The sequence below is a fragment of the Rhipicephalus sanguineus genome, chromosome 1 (genome assembly GCF_013339695.2).
Source record: "Rhipicephalus sanguineus isolate Rsan-2018 chromosome 1, BIME_Rsan_1.4, whole genome shotgun sequence".
Lineage (NCBI taxonomy): Eukaryota > Metazoa > Arthropoda > Arachnida > Ixodida > Ixodidae > Rhipicephalus > Rhipicephalus sanguineus.
This window is the reverse complement of record NC_051176.1, coordinates 90653300-90675117: the sequence shown is the minus strand read 5'-3', so window position 1 is coordinate 90675117 and position 21818 is coordinate 90653300. Positions and strand designations below refer to the sequence as shown.

The window sequence follows — 21818 nt, the reverse complement described above, 5'->3', positions numbered from 1 at the left end:
TGCTTCTCACCAATCTGTTTTTTGATAAGACTGGGTAAAAAAAAAAAGGAAGTTTAAAGGGTGGTGCCACCATGGATGTTTGTGGCTTGCGTGTTCTTTGCTGTAAGCGTTTTCTATAGCTCCAGGAAGCATGATGCACGCACCAAGATTCATGTATTCACGCTAAATAATTGAATATTGCCTTTTGATGTCAACAACTTTCGGTTTCGGTTTCTGGGCGCAGAGGTTGGGCAGTGACGTAGAAGTGTAGGAGGCTTGGTCACGTGACCACACAAGGCTGTGACGCACTTAGCCAGGAAGCGATCGAGACTCTGCGAGTGATGTAGCAACCGATGCTTTGCCGGTATTATAGTGAACTAGTATATATTCTAGTTCACTACAGCCAGTACGTACGTTGCGGAGGTGGCGGAGGTCCGGAGGTCACTCACGTCACTACAACTTTCGTTGCCTTTCCTATACAGCTACGTCACTGTTGGCGCGCTAGCGATGGGTCTCGGTCGGGAGAATGGGCATTTAGGTACACTTTGGAAGTGAATTAAAATATATAGTAAACGTTTGCTGTGTCCGACCCTTCGTGTGGAGTGTCCTTGCATACAGAGGGAACCTACAACAGGCTTGTTATAGGCTCGAAATTTGATGGCACCACCCCTTTAGGTAACAGAGTAATGTGAGAAAAAAAACTGAAGTTCCGCCAGTGCTAGCAGGTTCTATACATCTTCATGAGGCTTCACTGCATGAGCAGTGAGACACCCGCTAAGTGTACTGGAAAATTAGACCTTCAGAGCTATTCCGGATGTGGTTGTGGTGTTTAAAGGCCAACTCCGGCGATTTTTCGAGGTCGATGAATCTCAGTGAAATTCGCTGGGTACGTTCCTTTACACGTTTCCGTCATTTATGCCAAATTACAGGCTTGAGACATGCGCAGATTGTTCGCAAATGAATTTTAAAGATTGTCTGCAAACGCCCTCCTGGCTTCCCACAATTATTGGCAACATTGCGTCTGTGACGTCAGTGTTTGCAAGGCGGCGGAAGTGACGCAGCCGAGGGCACCGCTAACTTCGGCGCTTAGGCCGCTACAGCGAGCGTCTGCTGTACACAAGGCGACAGACAGCGTTGGTTTGGCCGGCGCTTCGCTGGTCGTCCCGGCTGTCACAGTTTTCATACTCCGCGCCGGCGTGACCGGCATGCCTTGCACGACTTCCGGTTCGTTCGTAACAACGTCTACATCATACGTAGACAGTACACTCGGTTGGGTATCGGTTTCGGTGTTGCGCTTTTTTGCTTATTTAAAATTATTCTCCAATTTGCCGAGTATATATGCTATCGGGCCCGTAACAGGAGCGTCTCAGGAACATAAAAGCACCATTACTTTGACATGGCCAAAAAATCGCCGGAGTTGGCCTTTAAAGGGGAACTCCGGGGATTTTCCGACATCATCGGTACCCTGATATGTGCCACATTATACAACCCTAAGTCCATTTAGTTTTTTAGAAAACAAATTTCAAAATTGGTCGCCAATTCTGGAATCAAGCCTTTAGATGCGGGCCACCCTGTGTACGTGACACATTGTTTCTACCCCCTCTTCTACCCCGCCTCACCCAGCAGATGGACGCTGCGCGCGCTTTCTTCTTCGACGCGACGACGACGCTAGCACAGTTGTTGCTTTTTGTTAGTTGCATGTGGTAAAAAACGATGGGTGGAGGCAGCTGTGTTGCTTTCCGCGCGGTAGAAGAATCACTTCGTGACGTCATTGTCTACTTGGTCTACCCAGCTGAAGCAGCTCCCTATTTCGGTTTCGGTTTTGACACATTGTTTATTGTTTATTTAAAATTATTGACTAGTCTCTTGGCAAAATGAACCACCCTAGCTGTTACAAGACTGTTAATACTATTTGAAAACGGCATTATCTCAATATGGTCGAAAATGCACCGGAGTTCCCCTTTAACCACTTCATGGAAGTAAAAGAAGGATGCATTTGTTTTTTTCAGTCAATTTTGCAGTCCCTAGGGAGTAAGAATATATCAAGGTTGAACTGCATTTAAAAATTATTCACATCTATGAACACTGCCTATTCAGATCTGTCCGCAAGTCAAAATGGGCAATATCTCATTCATTATAAGAATCATTCAGATTACTATTCGCACATCCTCCACATGCGACAGTGCTCTGCAAGTAGTAATTCTGGTCCCAATTTTGAAGAAATTTTTAGTAGAAGAGAATGCATCCATGACATTCACGATGTCCCTTATGGTGCATTCAGACGACGGACCGAATCCGGATTTGTCGTGAACGCGGACGGCTAATCCGCGGATAATCCGCCTGCAGGCGCATCCACACGACGGACAGTGTCCTAGGAGAGAACAGCCGGATTACTCTCGGCCGCAGACTCTGCGCTCACCTGCGCCCGCTGGCAGCAGACCGCTTTGAGAGTATTCAAGAACATGGAAACTGACAGAACGCAGAGCTCATTGAGCTTGGTCGAGTATTGTCGAGGACTACAATTCGTTTCGGTGAAATCGGTGTTGTTGGCGGAATGGCCGAATGAAAAGAAAAATCTGCTTTACAGAGAGCTGCTGGAGAGTGACCTCGCTGCTGTCACGCGTGGGGCCCCGCATACGAAAGGAGGATACAGTGATGCGCCAATATCGGCAGGGTTTTTTTTTTTTTTTTTTCCGGATAACAGGTACCGACAGTGCACATTGCACTGCTGCACAATATGTTTCTTTCTCTCTGTTCGCATCTTGACCTTAAAATCAGTGTTCAAACGTGGGGCGTGTTCTGAGACAACCGCTTTCGGCAACAGCGCCACTTTGCCTGCTGAAGAACCCTGCGTGTGCAATGCGTGTGCGTGTGCAATTAAAGCGACAACTTAACCGCTGCTCTCGAACCTGCCAGTCCAGCGCGCATTAAAAGAGATATACATCTCAAAGGTGATCGCCTTAGCCTACGGCCCCAGAAATAAACTGAACTAGCTGAAATCAACCGCGAGGACGGCCGTAGGGCCCGAGCAGAAGAAAAGTGTACTGGTTGCCAGCCTGTTTGTCAGCTAAAGCTGCGGTGTTCCGCCGCCAGAATCCCGATGTGAAAAACAGGTTGGGGTCATCCGTCCGCGAGCCACGCAGACGAGTCACGGACGAGGGGAATCGCTGATGTGAGGTCATGTGACACGCCGTCCGTCCCGCCACATCGGGATTCGGTCCGTCGTCTGAATGCACCATTAGAGGCACTACGACAAAAGCTGCAGTAAGTGGGGTACTAAATGGGGTCATCCTCAGGATCGGGCACTTACATGCTCACCAGGCAAGTTCGAATTATTCAGTGAGCGCCAATTATTCCTAGAACAAAACAATTCATGTTTTGGCACATAGAAACTTATTGGTACCAGACAGGACCTAATTAACAAAAAAAAATGTAACAGGAGTCAAAATAACAAAGTCCAGTGATAGTGATACGTGAAAAGACATATAAAAAAACTGAGTGATAGATCAATCTTATAAAATATTAGCACTTCATAAAAATTAAAACTGGTGCTTAGATTAACTAAAATGAATAAAATTTACACCTCCAAACATTTAAGTATCTGGCCTGGAATTAAAAATGCAGCAATCATAACATTCACAAAAATACTAGTTTACTTAACCACATAGCATCCACGACTGCTGAAGGAATAATATTTGACAGACTGCATCGTGAAATGGCAGCAGCTGTATGGCAGAACCTCGCTGATACGTTCCCACTTAGTACAATTTCCCAGCTCCTAAGCTCGCAGTCGTGAAAACTAAAAATACCCAAACAGAGCTATGTGTTAATATGTTCCGGTTAGTACGTTCCCGGAAAATACGATAATTCAGCAGCAATGTTGTATGATAAGTTCTGCCGCCAAAAACTCTCATTCAAATGTGCAAAAAGACCCCTAGCTTAGTAAAACTTGTTGTTCGGCTAGTTGGTACATGCTTACTGAAATACAAAAGAGACTCATACCGTCGAGGAAGAGTTTAAGACAGAACAGAAAAGGGCAGAAAAGGGCGTCCTTTTCTGTTCTGTCTTAAATTCTCCCTCAATGGTACGCGTCTTTGTTGTATTTCAGTAACCCTCTCGTGTACTTGTGAAGGCTAAGTGGCAGGCCGTCGCCGTGCGGTGATGGCGGCTTCTCCACAGTGCCTAATTATGACACTCCGCGCCTTTTCTGCTTTGCTCAGTTGTCCCCTCCGTGTCTTCTCCAAATTGCTCGATCGCACCCTCAGCCATTGCCTCAGCTCTCAGTCAACCACAAACAGACCCGAAGGCAGGCGGCCGCGGTGGCCGTCAAAATCTTCGAACGGCTTTCAAAAAAATATCTTTCTGTAGCACAGTGGTTTCATTCTGTGATGGCAACTTTGCATGATTTCGCTGAGCACTGCAAATCCTTTATCCGTAGCACAGTACGTAGATGAGCACTCATTCCACACACTTTTGTTCGGACCCCATGGCTACAACAACAGCCTGAAGAACAATGCTGATGAACACCTCCAGTCCACCATGGTTCAGCACTCGAGCTACGGAGGCACACATGCCGCTGCGGCTACACAACACGCCGCACCACGTAACTATAGCAACACCGCCATTGTGCCCAGTGCATAAGACGCCATTTCCTACACACTTTTCTCCCAGAGCGCATTCGTTTCGGTTTGCTTCACCAACTGGGCGGCACAGTGGAAAGTTTCTGGCTAGCACGTGCCAAAAATGGACTATGCGCACTTGTCGCCATCTTTGCGAGGACTCGACGGATTGCGATGCGGGCACTTGGGGACTTCACCTTTTTTTTTTATTTATTTGGAATACTGCAAGCCTATAGCTTGGAATTATCTTCTAAAGCCCATTTCGCCATGTGAGATGGTGAGATTATGAGCGGTGGCAAACATACCCCCGTATGTCTCTAGTTAAAGGGGTCGTGAAGCACCCCTTGGGCTTGCTGAAGAAACGAGTCCTGCGGAAAGCTGACACTGCTATGAACTGCTCAGCCAAATATTGCAGTCATGCGCGCCGCATAAAGGCTGCAAGCGGAGCTCGAAGTTGCTTTCTTCTCAGGTGCCCTCTTTTCAAACAGAGGCCAGTCCTCACTCTTCTTGGTGGGCGGAGCACCTGCTGGTTGACGTCGCGTATCTGCTTCTCCGCGTCGCAAAAGACATAGCATCCTCATTGGCTGTTAGCCGACATAAATCGAGAGCGGCGTTCAGATCAGATGCGCTTCTTGCCACGGTATGCCGCCACTTGTCGGCGCCACACTCCTCAGTCTGCTAACTTTACACGGTAGCCACACTCGCCCATGCGAATCACAGCGGGAGAACGATCGCGTTTCACGACACGCGCTGACGTAACTTCTTTCTTCCGTGCCATCCCTCCCTGTGTAGCTTCCAGTGAGCTTGATGGGACGAGAAAAGAGAGAAAGCGCTGAGAGCATGTTCCAAACCCCCTTAAAGGACCCCTGACAGCGAAATTTTTGTTGGTGACTTTTTTGCTGTAATTTGTAGCTTTGTGTCTGGTAATCTCTAAATTAAATCGTAAATGCTCTAGCGTATCATACAACTAATTAGAGCGTAGTTAATTGTGACCATTTTAGCATCACTTCAAAACGCCCGCCTAAAAACCACAAGAAACTGGCGCCCCATGCGGGGGAGCGTCAAAGATCACGAAAACTACCCCGAGAGCAGCCCGACAACAGAGCCAGAGGGGTGAGGAACAATAGGTGCACGTGCGCCCCGCAAACCTTCTGTGACGTCCACAATACTTGCTTTACTCGTGGAACGTCACACGGGGCCTCTACGTCATACCAGGATGTCGCAAGGTGCAGCCAACTCAAGTGAGCACTCTCGCTTACTTTAAAACCAAATTAAGATATCTTAAAGGCAACGTTCGTCACTAATAATCGGTCAGATGTGCCCCCGTATACAGGAAAGTCAAACAACACAAAGATCTCGAGGTTTCAATTTTGGTGTCAGGGGTCCTTTAACCATGCTCGTTCTTGACGGATTTGAGAAATTTTTGTGGCAATCTATTCGGGAGGCAGTAAACTCAGATAGTGAGGTCATTAGATCCTTACTTGGAGAAGTGGTTCATCACCCCTTAGACGTGAGCAGGGTCCTCCATTTGGGGGGAAGGGGGGGGGGGGGCAAGGATTCACCGCAGCGCCCCTTTCGCCCCACAGAACCCGAAGTGATCATGCAATGCACGAGACATAGTACAGCTTTCAGGGACACTATCACTTATGCAGATTTCGCATCGTCTTGTACAGTGATTGTTACATGCACTGCGCAGAGTTGAGCTTGTTAAGCCATTAGTGGCGCTGCACTTTTGCTCATGGACGAGGCAAGTCGCATGTAATCTTGCAAATACGAACGTGATCATAGCCCAAATGCGTATGCTCAAATATATCACTGCAGCTTTTTGGCAAACCTAGCCCCATATTTCCAAGTGGCAATGCAGAAAGAACCGATGCTCACAAGACACAAAGTTTCGTTTGCTGCCGCAGCGGTAGCATTTCTTTATGTTCATGCTGGCTGTCCCAGCGTTCGATTTTGCAATCTTCGGGCATCTTCAGGTTCTCTCGAAACGCGTGACCAGTAGTGGCTGACCTCTGGCTGCCAGAAGTTCGAAAATCGAAAAGGACCACTATGTTTTTTTTTTGTTTTTTGTTTTTTAAGAAATAAATGTTTTTTTTTTTGCTCTCGCACTTCAATATGAGCTGGTCAGCTTTGATTTTTACTGGATTCGGATCGTACTTTTTACCGGATAATTAGGGATGCAACAGACAAAACAGGATTTGGAGCAATTTTCGGAGCAGCAAAATGTTGCTTTTGGAGCACAAAAATCCAAATTTGGAGCAGGTTACGAAAAAAACCTGAATTTTTTTAGCCCGAAATCCCAAATTTAGAGCAGTATAACAAAGAAGGCTTACTTTTACAAAAGAAAACAAAAATATGTTAAAACCATTCAACATCAGCTAGTTCGTGCACAGTGCACGTGAACACTGCTATTTCAATAAAAGCAGTGTGTGAGCCACCCCACAGTGCGAACAATGACTAAGTCCACATTAGCACTTGCAGGACCTATCAAATATTTCGACAGGCACTGGAAATGCTAATGTGGACCTGTGATCCTGGCAGCCAGGAAATTTGGGAGATTCGTAAAGCAGGAGCAAGTGGGGGTAGTGAAAAAAGAAAACTGGCATACGCCTTTGTCTATTGTTTCTCAAGGCCGCAGTAACTCCATAGACAGCAGCTCCAAATGATTGCCAATAATTTTTTAGACGTCAGCAATCATACTAGTACTCTTAATTACGCGGTGCGTGCACGAGTTAGTAATTAAGGAACACAATGTGCTGTGTCCCTGACAGCTATACTCGGGGACAACTTTTTGTGGCAATGAAGGGAAAGCTACGGGGGCGGAGCGTCTGCACATGTACTGCTACGCGAAGTAGTCCGGTTTGGCACGCATCTCGTAACGCCGTGGAAAGTGATGGCTAGCGTTGCATTTCGACGCAAATGCTGCTTAGAATCTAAGGTACGGGTAAAAGGTGCGACTTTTTCAAGCACGCAAAAACGCAAAGTAACAACGTATAAAGTAAAAGAAATACAAATATCTCGCTTGTGTGCGCTGCGTTCCGTCTCAAAAAGCTAAATGTAGAAAATGAAGGAGTATTTTATATATCTCAGGCAGAAAATACGGACGCAATTGTGGGACTACATTCATTAGCGGTAGGATACGTGCATTGCGGCTCTGTAGCTTTCCTTCCATTGCCACAGAAAGTTGTCCCCGAGTATAGTACTAATAGCCCCTTCTAAATCTTACTATGCTTTTCCGCAGGATACCAGTGTACTGCGGCAAAAGTGGCTTAAAAAGCGTTCTGCATGCAATAAAACAAGCATCAGGAAATTTGAGAACTACTGTCCTTTTCTAATGCGATAGCAACTATACGGATACTCTCGACGAGTTTTTGCCGTCATCTCCCGTATAAAGTCCAAATTGATAACATATCCCTGTGCATAGTATGTTCCACCGCGGGTAAAAGCGCGCGAGTGCGGGTGACGAACACGGCTGAAGCAGATATCAAACAAGCCAGCCCATCTCCGTCGCTCGGAGGGCGCATACGATAACACCACTCCGCTCGGGAAGCCTGCCATCGAAGCATAGAGGAAACGCCCCGCCAGTCTTGAACTAGCATGAAAAGACGCGAGAGGGAGGCGGGGGGGGGGGGGGGCTGTCGCTCGAGCAGCAACTTTGAACTTTGATACTAAGGGCGCGGTCGGGAGCGAGGGTGCGCGCGCTATCTCGGCAGCCATCAGCGGGCGGCTCGTACATCCTGCTACGTGCTGCGCTCTCAATGCGAAGACACTGTGCACAAAGAGCATCTTTCCCTGGAGCGGCCATATTCTCTTACACCAACGTTTTGTAGAGTTACGAGAGATCGGATACAAAAGAGTTTGCTGCCAGCCTCACTTCGTATAACATTACAATTTGTTGCTATCACATTCATTGCTTCGACCTTGCGGTGAAACTGACTTTTCTTTTCTTTCGCGGGGGTTAGGGTCGGCGCGTCTGTATTGGACGACGATGCCCACACTGCAGATGATCAACGCGGCCTCCATTTCTCGCTCAAATTTCCGCAACTGAGAAAAATTTAAGCTGGTCAGGCATTTTGGCGCAGCGTGGCGCAATTTTAACAAATTTCACGGTTTTGGCTCAGCTTGGCGCAAAAAATAACGAATTGTATCAAATTGGCGCAATTGGCGCAGCTGTTGCATCCCTGGATAATACGTTTATTTTTCACTTTTTTTTTCGGTAACGTATCAACGAAGTTCTACTGTAATTGCTGGGTGCTCAAGGAAAACACAACCACAAACCTTTTTGGTCTGCAAGGCTGAAAGAGAATGCAGGAAATATTGTGAAAATTAATGAAATTTATATGCCCGGTGCTTACAGAACGGTGCAGTAACTTTAAAAGATTGCTGCTTTAGTCTTTGGCATCAACATTTCCACAAATCTATACAGAACAGCTAGACGGTCCGCTTACAACTGCATTTTTCCAAGCAACTTTTTTATGGACAACATGAATTTACGTATGAACTTTGTGGGAATCGAGCGCACCCTCCCCTCTGGCGCCTCGTTCCCCAGTTAGCGCGTGTGGTGGGCTCGCGCGGCTCGAGCACCGGGAACCGCAGTCATTCGGCGACATGGCTACCGTGGCTACGCCGCCAGGGCTTTTTGCTTGGTGCGAGCCATGCATTGGTCTTCCCCGCACGAGCCACGCTTCCGGACATGCTGCTAGCCCATGTCACTGCGCAACGCCTGTCCTCATTGGCCGCCAGTGACAACCCCCTTCACCTTGAGCTCGCTTCTGTCTGGCGCGGGCTTGCCCGCGTCAGATGCTCTCAGGCCTGCAGAAGAGGTTGACGCGCTGCCCTGGCAGGCGGCTTCTCGTTCGTGTGCTTGACTGCTGCCCTTTGTGTGATAGTCATAGCGCCGCTGGCAAGCGTACTCGATCGACCTTGCGGAGTTCCCTTTACGGCCTGCAAGCCCGTGATTGTAACACTATGCTGCATCTTGGGTTAATAAACCCGTGTTTGTTGACAACCTGCCTCAAGTGCCTTTTCTGCGCCGTGACGGAGAGTCGACGAACTCGGCCGTAGCGTCTTTGTTCGCCGCGGCAGTGGAGAAGTGGAGAACGTCGCGTCCCTTCCCAGTCGCCTCGAAGGGTATGCTTCGTGCAAAACCTATCTCCACAACTTCTGGTGGATTCACATTGCTTTCTTTAATGAAAAAAATCGGGACAAATAATGTTATCTGTGACCTTGAACAGTGCAGCAGACTTCCATTAACTCGTTTTTAAAAATTAATTTGATCTCGACTGAAGGTCCTGGCCGGCGCCCCGTACATTTCTTTAAGAACAAAATTTCATCATTTCAATCCCAAAATTAGCCTTTGCCAAATAATTCAAAATTAACCGGTCATCATATGCAAGCCCGACCCTAACAGTGAGCATAGTAATGGGTCCCATAACCGCAGCGTCAGACTTTGTGGCACTTGGTGAACAGTCAGTGCACTAAACACACATTTCCCGTCAACAATGTTTGTTTACGACATAGGCATTTTCGACATGCCCCATGAAGACTATCAGAAAAAATGATATATCCCAATGAATTATCCATCCAATTCTAACGCTCTTATATTCAAGAAAATTTCTATCCAAAAATGCTGGCACCTTTCCTCGTCCATCTCCAAGCTTGACTCAGACTCCGAGAGGTGGCGGCAGAGAGCCTCGCGGCGGTCCATCTCAAGCTGCAGTTTGCGCTGCAGGCGCACGTTCTCCTCGCGGATCTGGCGCTCCTCTTGGGCAAACTGGGCCACCTTCTCATTGTGTTCCTGCTGGGTGTCATGCAGCTGGGCCCTAAGGCGTGCCAGCTCCCCACGCAGTCGTGCTACGTGCGCCCCCAATGCAGCTGGCGTGTCACGGCCGGGTTCCCGAGGCGATGGTGGCGCTGATGGGGGCTGCTCCAACCGTTCTTGTAGCAGCCTCTTCTCTGCCTCCAGCTTGTCCATTCGCTTCCACAGGCGATTCACCAGTGCCTCTTGCTCTTGTTCCAGTGTGCATTCCAGCTCCACCTGGCATACACAACAAGCCCGCACACGTCAATAACTTGCCATATCTGCATGATTTGGACACAACATAATTAATGTAGGGGCTAACAATGACCTCAAGGTGATTAGTACCCACGGCCCTCGAGGATCAGTTAAGGCTGGTTGTGAGGACCCAGGGCGCTGCCAGAGTTCAAGGCGTCATGGACTAAGCGCGCCTCTCCTAAGCTGCCTTCTAAATGAAGGTGCTTATTCTCTCTCTCACTAAATCTTTAGTCACGCTGTAGAGGAGGGCGAACGCGACTGAAAGCTAGGTTTTAAAATCTCTTTCTGGCATTGAAAACGTCGTGGGTAGGTTGGCCTGCACGAGAGTAAATATGGTATGCGATGTTAATGCAAACTTAAAAAACCCATTGCACTTCCAGACAATGCAAACATGTGGCAGCTTGTGTTCGACTCACCATAAAGCTTTCAAACTCTATTCTACAACTTGCTATTAACTCGGCCTCTTTTTCAGCATCCATAATAATAATTGATCTTATGGCACCAGGGCATCTAGGCCAAAGAGTGCCACGAAGTTTGAATTTACTGTTGACTGGGGTTAGAAGAAATTAAAAATAGATTTTAGTTTAATTAAGCTTAAGTACTGCAGGTAATAGAAGTCCTCTAAAAGAGGAGTATAGGGCCTATGTGGTTACCAAGAAGTTTAAAGAACACATCACATATGTAATTAAAAAATATCTATTGATAATTTATTTTATTTATTAATACTGTAAACCCTCATAGAACGTCATAACAGAGAGGACAATATAATTGCATACATAAAAAAGGTACAAGGTACATAAAGTTGCGTAATATTTGGCACTTCACAATGAAAACATATATTCCCTTACATAACAATTCAGAATTCAAAATAACAGTTCAAAAACAATTAAAAATTCAGTGACATTTTTTCAAAATATGTACAATGAACATGAAGTCGCTTACATCCCTTGGCAGTGAAAAAATTAAATTGAACACTCTCGTAAATGCGCCTCAACAGCATTTTCGAAGTCAGTGACATCTTTTAAAACAACAATAGTGTTTGGTAGTTTCACATTTCTATGACATCTGGGAAGAAAGAATATCGAAATGTGTCAGTATTTGTTCGGTATGGTTTTATGATGCAATTGTGGTTAGTTCAAGGGCTTCTTTTGCCTGGAACGTGTAAATATTTGAGCTTATCAATTTCAAGTTCATTGTGCATTATTTGAAAAAATACCTTCAGACTATATTTATTTACACGTAGTTCAAGAGGATCTAACTCGCATCACTGTATCAGCGTGACCGATCCCTTCCTTTGGTACGCTGAACAAATAAATCCCCCCCCAGAGAAATCTGATTAATTCTAGCGAGACATGAAGTTTTCGTGAAAATACGTGGCAGCTCAAGCTTTCAATGATAGCCCACAGCGTACACATATCACCTTCGTGAGGTTTATTGTAGCCACGTAGGTTAGTTAAATGTTATCGTCCGACATTTTCAGCTGAAACTCACCTCGTTTTACTTGCATATAGCATTCGTGTTTTTTGTAGTGCACGAATTCCAAAACATTGTACACGGGAGGTCACGCGGGCTCGCGATGTGCTCTCCTGTAACTGAGCAATCTCAAGTTGGTGACACATTAAAATAGGGCCTCTATCCTTTGTCAGAAAAGCGCTGTTTCAGTCAATCAAAGACGCGTCCGCTCCACGAAAGGCGTGGAGCGAACGCTCTCAACGCCATCCTTCACCAGTGTGTTTATTTCATAGCCAGCGCTGCACCGCTTGTTTTTGTATGTTTGTTCATAGGTGGCAGCACACTGCATGCGATTTGCTTGTTGACCGGTTTGAGGGCAAAATGTTCTCCGCGCCCAGACGTCTCTCTAATTATAAACATGGTGACGCGGAGTGGTCGAAGTTGACGGAGGAAATTCTTCAGATTGCTTTCAGCAGTGATGTTGGAAGTTGGAAGAAACCATCTTGACGACGAGGATTTTTCACTGGACGTAGAAGGCTGTGAAAGCACCAAGAGTGACAGCAACGATGAACGATTAGCTGCTAACTAGCGAGGAGAGAGTTCCACTTCATGTCCCCTCGTGCGTTATTCTTTCATGCTGGTAAGTCACTTTGATTGCATTTGATGCATAATATCCTTAAGCGAGATCAAAATAAAAGCATACTTTTTCTTGTGCATCGCATGTAACGCAATTATTGTTGGATATTATGGAGTGCCGCATGCCACCAACACGCTTGAGCTCGGCCAGCAAAGCGATATGGTTAGAGCGATGAAGCATGCAGTCACATCCGCAATCCCCGCCTCTCGGCTAACTTGTTCTGTACTTTAGCGGTAACTTCTGAACAGCATTGTTGTTCGACAAATTTTTTGCAACGTCGAATTTTTCTACCTTGGGAAAGCATATGTGTGCATTCTTTTCAATATATTCATGTTTTGATCGTGCTGATCGAACCTGCAACATGCGAATGAAGTGAATTGCACACTGTTAAGAGTCTGAGCATGGCTATGACACAAGCGCTACTGAATGGGATGTTGAATGCTTGTGTTCCGTTGAAGAAGTAACTCTGCGTTCCTGACTGCGCAAGTAATGACGACAGCATAATATGTTTGCTAACCATCACCACGTTAAACATGCGGTCCCGTACAGTAGCGATGGCACTACTCGCTGGCAGCCTACTACTGCGGCAAATCTGTCAGGCAGGCTCGGTACGTACGCCCTCGGAGTGCCGTTCAGTTTATACGTCGATTCTAGCTCATGCAGTTTTCTATAGCACACACAGGATTTCGCAAAGCATCGTTGACGCACGGTAACGGAGCTGAAATATAACCTTTCACATAGCAGCAAATAATTAGGTGGTGAGCACTTAGCACTTTCCATGGTCTGGGAAAGTATTTTGGTCTCATATCCATTTCAGTGCAGTCCATGACTTCATCTGGTGAAAGTGGCACAGGCTGTACGTCCGCACGTCCTATCTGTTCCTATGCTAACAAACGGGATGACCCTCCTCCGGGTGCCATCTTGAATCGCACAGCGCGCCACCTATAGTTCGTGGACATTGCGAATAATCCTAATGAAGGTGGTGTATGCAATATGTTCTACATATAGCGATGCATGTTCTAGTTTCTTACTCAATACGTATAACTTTTGATTTTATTCTGACCTAATGCCTCTCAGATCAGAATAAAATGACAGGAAATACAAAATGAGAGAGCAGTATGAATCGATGAGGTACGGCCTCCTCATGTATTTACTCTTGCTTTATGAAAGTAACAATTCTGCCAATACCCGCAAGAATTCCTGCTGACCTATGCCTCAATGCACAGCACAAGGCTGCAGGTTAGGTTGGAAAATTATGCACTATAAAAAATCAATATTTAAAAAAAAATTTAACAGATAGTTATGCGAAAACAAGGCAGCACCTGAAAGGTACAGAGCAGTGTCAGGGATGCAACAGCCGAAATAGGATTTGGAGCAATTTTTGGAGCAGCAAAATGTTGCTTTTGAAGCACAAAAATCCAAATTTGGAGCAGGTTACGAAAAAAAAAGCCTGAATTTTTTAGTCCGAAATCCCAAATTTGGAGCAGTAGAAAAGAAAACAAAAATATGTAAAAACCATTCAACACCAGCTAATTCGTGCACAGTGCACGTGAACACTGCTATTTCAATATAAGCAGTGTGTTGAGCCACCCCACAGTTTGAACAATGACCAAGTACACATGAGCATTTGCAGGACCTGTCGAATAATTCGACAGGCACTGGAAATGCTGATGTGGACCTACGAACCTGGCAACCTGGAAATTTGGGAGATTCGTAAAGCAAACGGTAGAATGCCCGCGAACGGGCTGCCAAGCTCGGCTTGGCGGTCCCTACATGGGACTAGCCGGGTGGCACGGGGTCTCCCCTGCGTCTTCTCTGGATCCAAATAAAGTTTGCATCATCATCATCATCATCATCATTCGTAAAGCAGGAACTAGTGAAAAAAGAAAACTGGCATACGCTTGTCTATTTTTCTCAAGGCCGCAGAAACGCCATACACAGCAGCTCCAAATGATTGCCAATAATTTTGTAGACGTCAGCGAACATACTAGTACTCGTAATTACACGGCGCGTGCACAAATGAGTAATTTAATTAAGGAACAAAATGTTCTGTGTCCCCGACAGCTAGTACCCTAATAGCCCCTTCTAAATCTCAGTATGCTTTTTCGCAGGACACCAGTGTACTGCGGCAAAAGTGGCGTAAAAAGCGTTCTGCACGCAATAAAACAAGCATCAGGAAATTTGAGCGATAGCAACTATATGGACACTCTCGACGAGTTTTTGCCGTCATCTCCCGTATAAAGTCCAAATTGATAACATATCCCTGTGCGTATTATGTTCTACTGCGGGTAAAAGCGCGCGAAGGGCAACGAACGCGGCTGAAGCAGATACTATCAAACGAGCCAGCCCATCTCCGTCGCTCGGAGGGCGTATGCGATAACACCACTCCGCTTGGGAAGCCTGCCATCAAAGCATAGAGGAAACGACCCGGCCGTCTTGAACGAGCATGACCTTGAACGTCTGTATTGGATGACGATGCCCACACTGCAGATGACCAATGTGGCCTCCATTTCTGGCTCAAATTTGCGCAACAGAAAATTTTAAGCTGGTTGGGCATTTTGGCGCAGTGTGGCGCAATTTTAACCAATTTCACTGTTTTAGCTCAGCTTGGCGCAAAAATAAGGAATTGTATCAAATTGGCGCAATTGGCGCAGCTGTTGCATCCCTGCAGTGTGCAAGCGTATTCTACGTCTTTGCTGACTTTCTGTGTCTGGGCAACATAACATTACAACGGGTGTTTTTTTTTTATTAATGCATTGCTGTATTTAAAAATAACTAAAATGAAGAATTAACAAAAATTCGTTACTTAATCTTTTAAAGTTTAACTTTAGGGCAGTTGTTTATAAGGAAAAGTTGTAGGATGTGACAATTTACGGCATACTCATTTCTTAGAAATCCCATAAAAACCATGTAAATATTAATCATTGAAAGTGAAGGTCCCAATCCAGGTGATATCAAAACCGAGCACAACGGGCATGCAGGAAATGTGGCCAATGTGTTTCGTCAGACTGGAAGTTCCTGTGATACACTTTGAAATGAGGCGCGTCACAGCAGAATATGTCCAGAAAAAACGGCAGGGTGTGTCTAATACACAAGCAACCACTTTGCGTGCATACTGCTTATCTGTTTCTTAAAACTCTAAATAGATGCAAAGAACTCTATCGCTTGTCTGCAAGAAGCACCGCAGTGGCTGCCCCCTGAGTTTTACGCTATACAGTGAAAGATCGTTACCTCCTGCAACTTCTCCATATAAACTGCCCTCAAGTTAAGTTTTTGGAATGAGTCATTTCAATAGCTTTAGGTGTGGCAAAGTATTTCCCCCTCGACGTAGAGTTCATGTGTGAGAACAACAGGTGACTGACTGTCATCGCATATTTATAAAAAATCTGTATTAAAAAAAAAATAATAACCCACCCTGTATGTAGTACAATAAAGGGCTCTGCAAATCTTACAGGCATTGGCGACTTTCAACCTGGTCAAACAGATCACCATTCGTAATATACATGTATTCTATTCGCAACAGAGACGGGATAACTCCATTGTGTCTTTCAGGACTTCGAAAAAGTTCTAACCTAGGGCCATGGTTGTACAGTCTGTAATTTGCTATCAGTCATTGCACCAAAGCTGGCGAAGTCAAGAACGCACACACCCTTTATTGCGACATCACAGTACTTGCCGCATTTTGATTCCCTGTTTATATGCACCCTGTGCTGCCTCCACATTAGTGTTTTCACTTCCCGGTATTTCAAAATGCCCGAGGAGCCAACCTACGGTAACGACTTGATATCTTTGAGCTGCGCAAGTTTTTTAAATCAGGGGCAATAAGAACAGGGTTATTGTGTGGCTTTCCTGGTTGCAGTACTTGTGCTCTTACACTCACAGAATGTGTGAAGACTACAGATTTGTTAATCTTTTTGCTTTCCTCATATAATGATTGTTAGGGTTTTACGTCCCAAAACCACGACATGATCATGAGGGACGCCATAGCAGGAGGCCTCCGGAAAGTCTAACTATTTGGTGTTCCTTAATGTGCACCTAGACCTAAGTATATGGGCCTCTAGCATTTCGCCTCCACCGAAATTTGGCTGCGGCGGCTGGGACTCCATCACGCAACCTTCAGGTCAGCAGTCAAGCACCATTACCATTAGCCTACCGTGGCAGGGTTTTTTTTTTTTCCCGTTAATATGGTTTAATGCCACATTTATTGTGTGTGCTCCTGGTAAAATGCTTGCATGTTGACTTTCTTTTTGATACTGAAAAACAGAGTCCTAGAGCTGTACAAGAGATAAGTTCATCATAGTGATACCCACCTAGCAGAGACAAAAAAAGTGCTGTGTAATGACTACTTGTGGGTCCTGGCATTTGTTATGTCCTCAAATGAGGTGTTGCATTGTACCTTTGTTCTGTCAGGGAGCTTCTTTCATTTCACTTTCTTTGACTCCCTTGTTCAGTATCTGCTGCCGTTCATGCTTTCAGGCAAGCAGAAGCACTACTAGACACAAGATCCCGACAATTTCTCTCCCGATCCCTCAGTATAAATGCGAATGTGTTTGCTGTGAAATGTCTCTACCCACAACCCGCGTATAAATGTGACTGCCGCACATTCGTTTTTATCGAGCCAGCAAGGCACACCTGTTTTATGGATGTTGGATTGATAACTTAAGTTCTAGGCAGCATGCTTTCGTATGAGGAGCATCTCCTGACCCGCCAGAGTGTACAGGTCTTAACAGGTTTCCACAAGCAGAGAACCGAGACTGTTATCCACATACAAAACAAATTTGGCTAATAAAGCACAAAACTATAGAGATAAGCAGGCTGGACAGTGCCATCAAAACCAGATGTAGGAAAATAACGGAGATGGGGGGAATAAACGTTTGCAAAAGTGTCACAATCGCAGAATATGACGGCAGAAGGTACACTGTTGCTTTGACATCTCATTTCACTTCTCTCTGGAAAGCACATGGCCTTTTTAAGTACAATATGCACATCTGCAGTCTGTTGTGTAATAGCATGGTTTGCTTTTCTTCTTTCACTTTCTTCCACATTCTATATCAAGTTGCTCATGCATACTAAAAGATTATATCACGGCAGAAAGTAGGTGTGTGTTTGGGGGATTCCCAATGAATACTTGTTGAAAGGCAAACACTGACAATATGAAAGAGATTTAGAAAGAGGCATTGCAGGACAGGTCACCTTTTCTCGGCGCAACTGCTCCAAGTTAGCTTGCTTGGCCAACGTCTGCGCTTCTAGACGTTCTATCTTTCGCATCAACTTATTCACAAGCGCCTCTTGTTCCTGCTCCAAGCTCTGCTCCAGCTGAACCTTCTCCTGACGAAGCTGCAAAACAATGGGAGCTACTACGTTATTCAGTTTACTAGAAATGCAATAAGGAAACACAAACAACTGAGGTCAGAGTAGTGTTGAAACACAGACGCACACAACAGATACTAGATGTACTGCTCAAGCACACCCTTCACAACTGAAGCTACATGCATGCTAGATGAGTATGGCAAGAACCGCCAGCAAACACCATGCATTCATGAACAGTACCCGGTTTCCAGCACTATCAATCCACTTACATTATTCAGTTAGATATCTCAGGTGTCTAGCTAAGAAGAGCCCAATAATTCTCATGCAAACACAGAATACCCCTCATGATAAGGCAATTAACTATGCCGCACATGCAGCATTGAGAGAGATACAGGAGATTGGACACCCAACAAAACCAAAGCTGGCCGAGTGTTACTGCCCTGAACAGCAGTTTCTATTAGAGGTGTGCATGGGCTCCGGGTAGCCCGAAAGCCTGAGCCCGGCCTGCGGGCTGGGCTTGGGTAGGCTGACGTCTTCTCATCTCGGGCCCGGGTTGAGCTCGGGCTTTGTTTTTTATCTGGCGGGCCGGGCAAGGTGTAAAGGCCTAATCAAGCCCAAAATATAGACGTGCCGGAATTCTTTTCCCGCACGTAGCACATTCTCTACGACTGCCCCCACCCCCTTTCTCAGCTCTCCTTTCCTTTAGCCACTTTAAACGCAAGGGGAGAAGGTAGGGGAGAAACGCAATAATTCCAGTGCGAGCAGTGAATGGAACTTCAGTTCTGTGGGATATCTGACACAGCAGCGCAGCACTTCGCTGAAGCCCGAATTATTGGACAGCCTGTTATTTTTACACGACAACTTGTAATCTGTGTACACAGTGACTGTCAGTATCATTTGCTTATGTTTTATATATTGAATAAAATGCTACATTATTGGAAAACGATGTATCGTCTCCGTGGCAAACCTTCATAATGTCGGGCCGCACTGGGACGGGCCCGGGCTTTTGTTTTTGTACGTCGGGCCGCGCCGGGTGTGCTCACAACCCTTAAGAGTCGGGCTCGGGCGGGGCTTCGACGCTGTTAGCAAGCCCGGGGCCAGGCACGGGTTCGGAAATGCGGCCCATGCACAGCTCTAGTTTCTATAATAATAAGCATAACATTGATCACCTTACAAGGTGTACATCAAGAGCTCTTATGGAGTAATCATATTTTCTTGGCATTAACAAAAGTAAATTGAGGTGTTTATGGAATTCAAAAACAAGTAAAAATCTTTTCGTTACAGAAAAAAATTTAGGTAATAATAATAATAATAATAAAAAAACCCTAGAAACTGAGTTTGAAACGTTCCATTTACAACTGCAACGTAGCAATAAACAACATCATAACTTTGTTAACTGCATCTTCAGGGACATTGAAAGCAGACAAAATAGGTAAGTAACACATCACTCTGAATTATGCAAGCCGTTTAACCCTTTGAAACCCTAAACTTCCACCTACGATACCACCACTCCACACTAAAACATTTTAGCTAGTTTTATGTGCCACACAATGACACCCTTGCATATGCACAGAGAGCAAATTCTTTTTTCTTCGTTCTCTTTTATTCCAGTCTTTCAGCAGTACCTTGAAGCTGTGTGGTACCGCTTAAGGGGAGATGCTACTCGAAGACACTTTTTCTTTAATATTCACCCTAGAGCAATGAAACTTGAGCTGCTTATAGAACTTTTTATGCTGATTTCAAATATATAATTAGTTTTCTTGCAAGTTGCATACTTTTAGTTCTGCAACATGACAAAGTGAAAAACTGAAGCATTTTGCCCCCCCCCCCCTCTTTTCAGACCTAAACTTCAATAATTTTTTACAATTGATAGTTCATAATGTTTCAAATAAAGTGCAGAATGCAAATAACTAATTAGGAAGTCCATACAAAATATGTACTAGACGTGAAAAATTTTAACGTTGGAAGTTCATATTTCTCCTACCCTAGTGAAAGCTTACATAACTTTTTTTTATTTTATAATAAGAATATCGAAACTTAAACAAGATAATTGCATTTCTCGTACTCTGGAAAAACTTTGAGAAAAATTTCATGCAGATCTGAGCACCAGAAGTACCCGAAAAAGGAGGGGCACATTGACAAAAATGGCAAAATTTGTGTTTTGAGAAAAACGAGTTTTAAAGTCAAAATTGCATGTTTATTTATCAAAGATGTCATTGAATGCAACGAAATTTGTACACAAGAAAGAACAATCCTCCTTGTAGTGGCCACTGCCATTAAAATGCGCCAGCACCATAGGTTTGGCCCTCACGGCTCTTTCGAGCTGACTCCTCGACAAGAGATTTTTTCTTTAGCGCACGCCGACGGGCCCTTGCTTCTCCTGTTAGTTTTTGAGACATTTTTTTCTGGCGTGTGCTGTCCCGTGATGTGCCAAGAGCAACCAGATCATGAGACAGGAGCACGCCAAGCTCTTCCAGAACACGTTCAAAACTGGAGTGCCCTCGATTAAACCAACATGTTCAATGCTGTCATATCAGCAATCAACGAAGACTCGTCGTCCTGCGATTTTTCTTCGTCTTCGAAGAGTCCGATCTTTTTCTGGGAGGCACTCACATATTCTAATGCCGCGGCAAACTCGTCGGACGCATCGGCGTCACTGCCACTACGCCTTGCGGCAGCAGACGATCTTTTCGTGGTTTGAGTGTTCGGCTTTGATTTGCGCCGGCGTCCTCGAAATTTGTGCGTCGCGTGAAACTTCACAGGCCGGTGACCACGCTTCCTACGGCTTTCTTCATCCATAACGGATAAGCACTCGAGAAAAGCGTTGTTCAGCTGCGCTGCTCGACGAGACATGGATCCTGCAAGTAGCGGCCAATGGCGGCTCCCGATCCGTACCACGTGTTTTAAAGCCAGTCGCGGCGCTCGAAGAAGGCGGCAAAAGCGTGCTTCTCTATTATTTCTTGCGCTGCAGCAGCGCGGGAAACTGTTGTTATTTGAAGAGTGAGGCTCGGCTCTTCGCCTCATGCGGTCGACAATGGTGAGCGGCGGTGCATTATCAGCGGCAAGGTGCTCGAAGATGACACACTTTCGGCCTTTTGACAGCCACCTAGTGCTCTTTAGACGCAATTTTAAAGCATTTCCAGTTGAGTCTCGACATTGATTTTTTTTTCAGAACAGTAGAGGTACTAATCTTAACAAAACAGGCGAAAACAAAAAATCGATAATTTTTTAGAAAACTCGAGTTTTTCGACCCGCATCTCCCCTTAAAGCACTCCCCAGGGAGGAGCCTGGTGTGAACATTGCGTGCAAAAACACCCCCACCCAATTACTATATTTTTCTTTTGCTTTGTATGGCGCTGCTACCTCTAGAGAACAGTGTGTGTGTCTGTGTGTGAGTGTACAGGGTGTCCCAGCTAACTTGTGCCAAGGAGGTAAAAATGCAAATGCAGGCGAGTGAAATCAGCTGCATATTGCTGACAGCCACCTTGCGTGCTACAGACAAATTTTTTGTTTGTAATTCATTTGTTAATTAGGATTATAAAACTAAATTGCTAAATATTGACTTTAGGCAAGAAATGTGCTTTGCAAAGTTCGAGAGCGTCTTCAGAAACCGCCACTGCATTATTTGCGATAAAGGAAGTCTCACGTGTACCATTTTTTCCAAGCTGCAAAGAAAGCCTGTGAAATACAAAAAAAATTACAGCATATCCACAGGTGAATGATGAAGAGCTTGGGTGAAGCTCCTGAAGCAATCATGTGTACA

At 45.4% G+C, this 21818-nt stretch overlaps 1 protein-coding gene across 1 annotated transcript in view; it reads right to left on the bottom strand.

Moving 5' to 3' along the window:
* Positions 1 to 21818, bottom strand: part of LOC119393819 (coiled-coil domain-containing protein 6) — a 45082-nt gene that overhangs the window by 4698 nt on the left and 18566 nt on the right. Inside the window, exons 3-4 of the mRNA XM_037661001.2 lie at positions 17939 to 18082; positions 10238 to 10638 (exon numbers count right to left, since the gene is read on the bottom strand). Of these exons, the coding sequence (XP_037516929.1) occupies positions 10238 to 10638; positions 17939 to 18082 (545 nt within the window). The remainder of the gene's footprint in view (positions 1 to 10237; positions 10639 to 17938; positions 18083 to 21818) is intronic.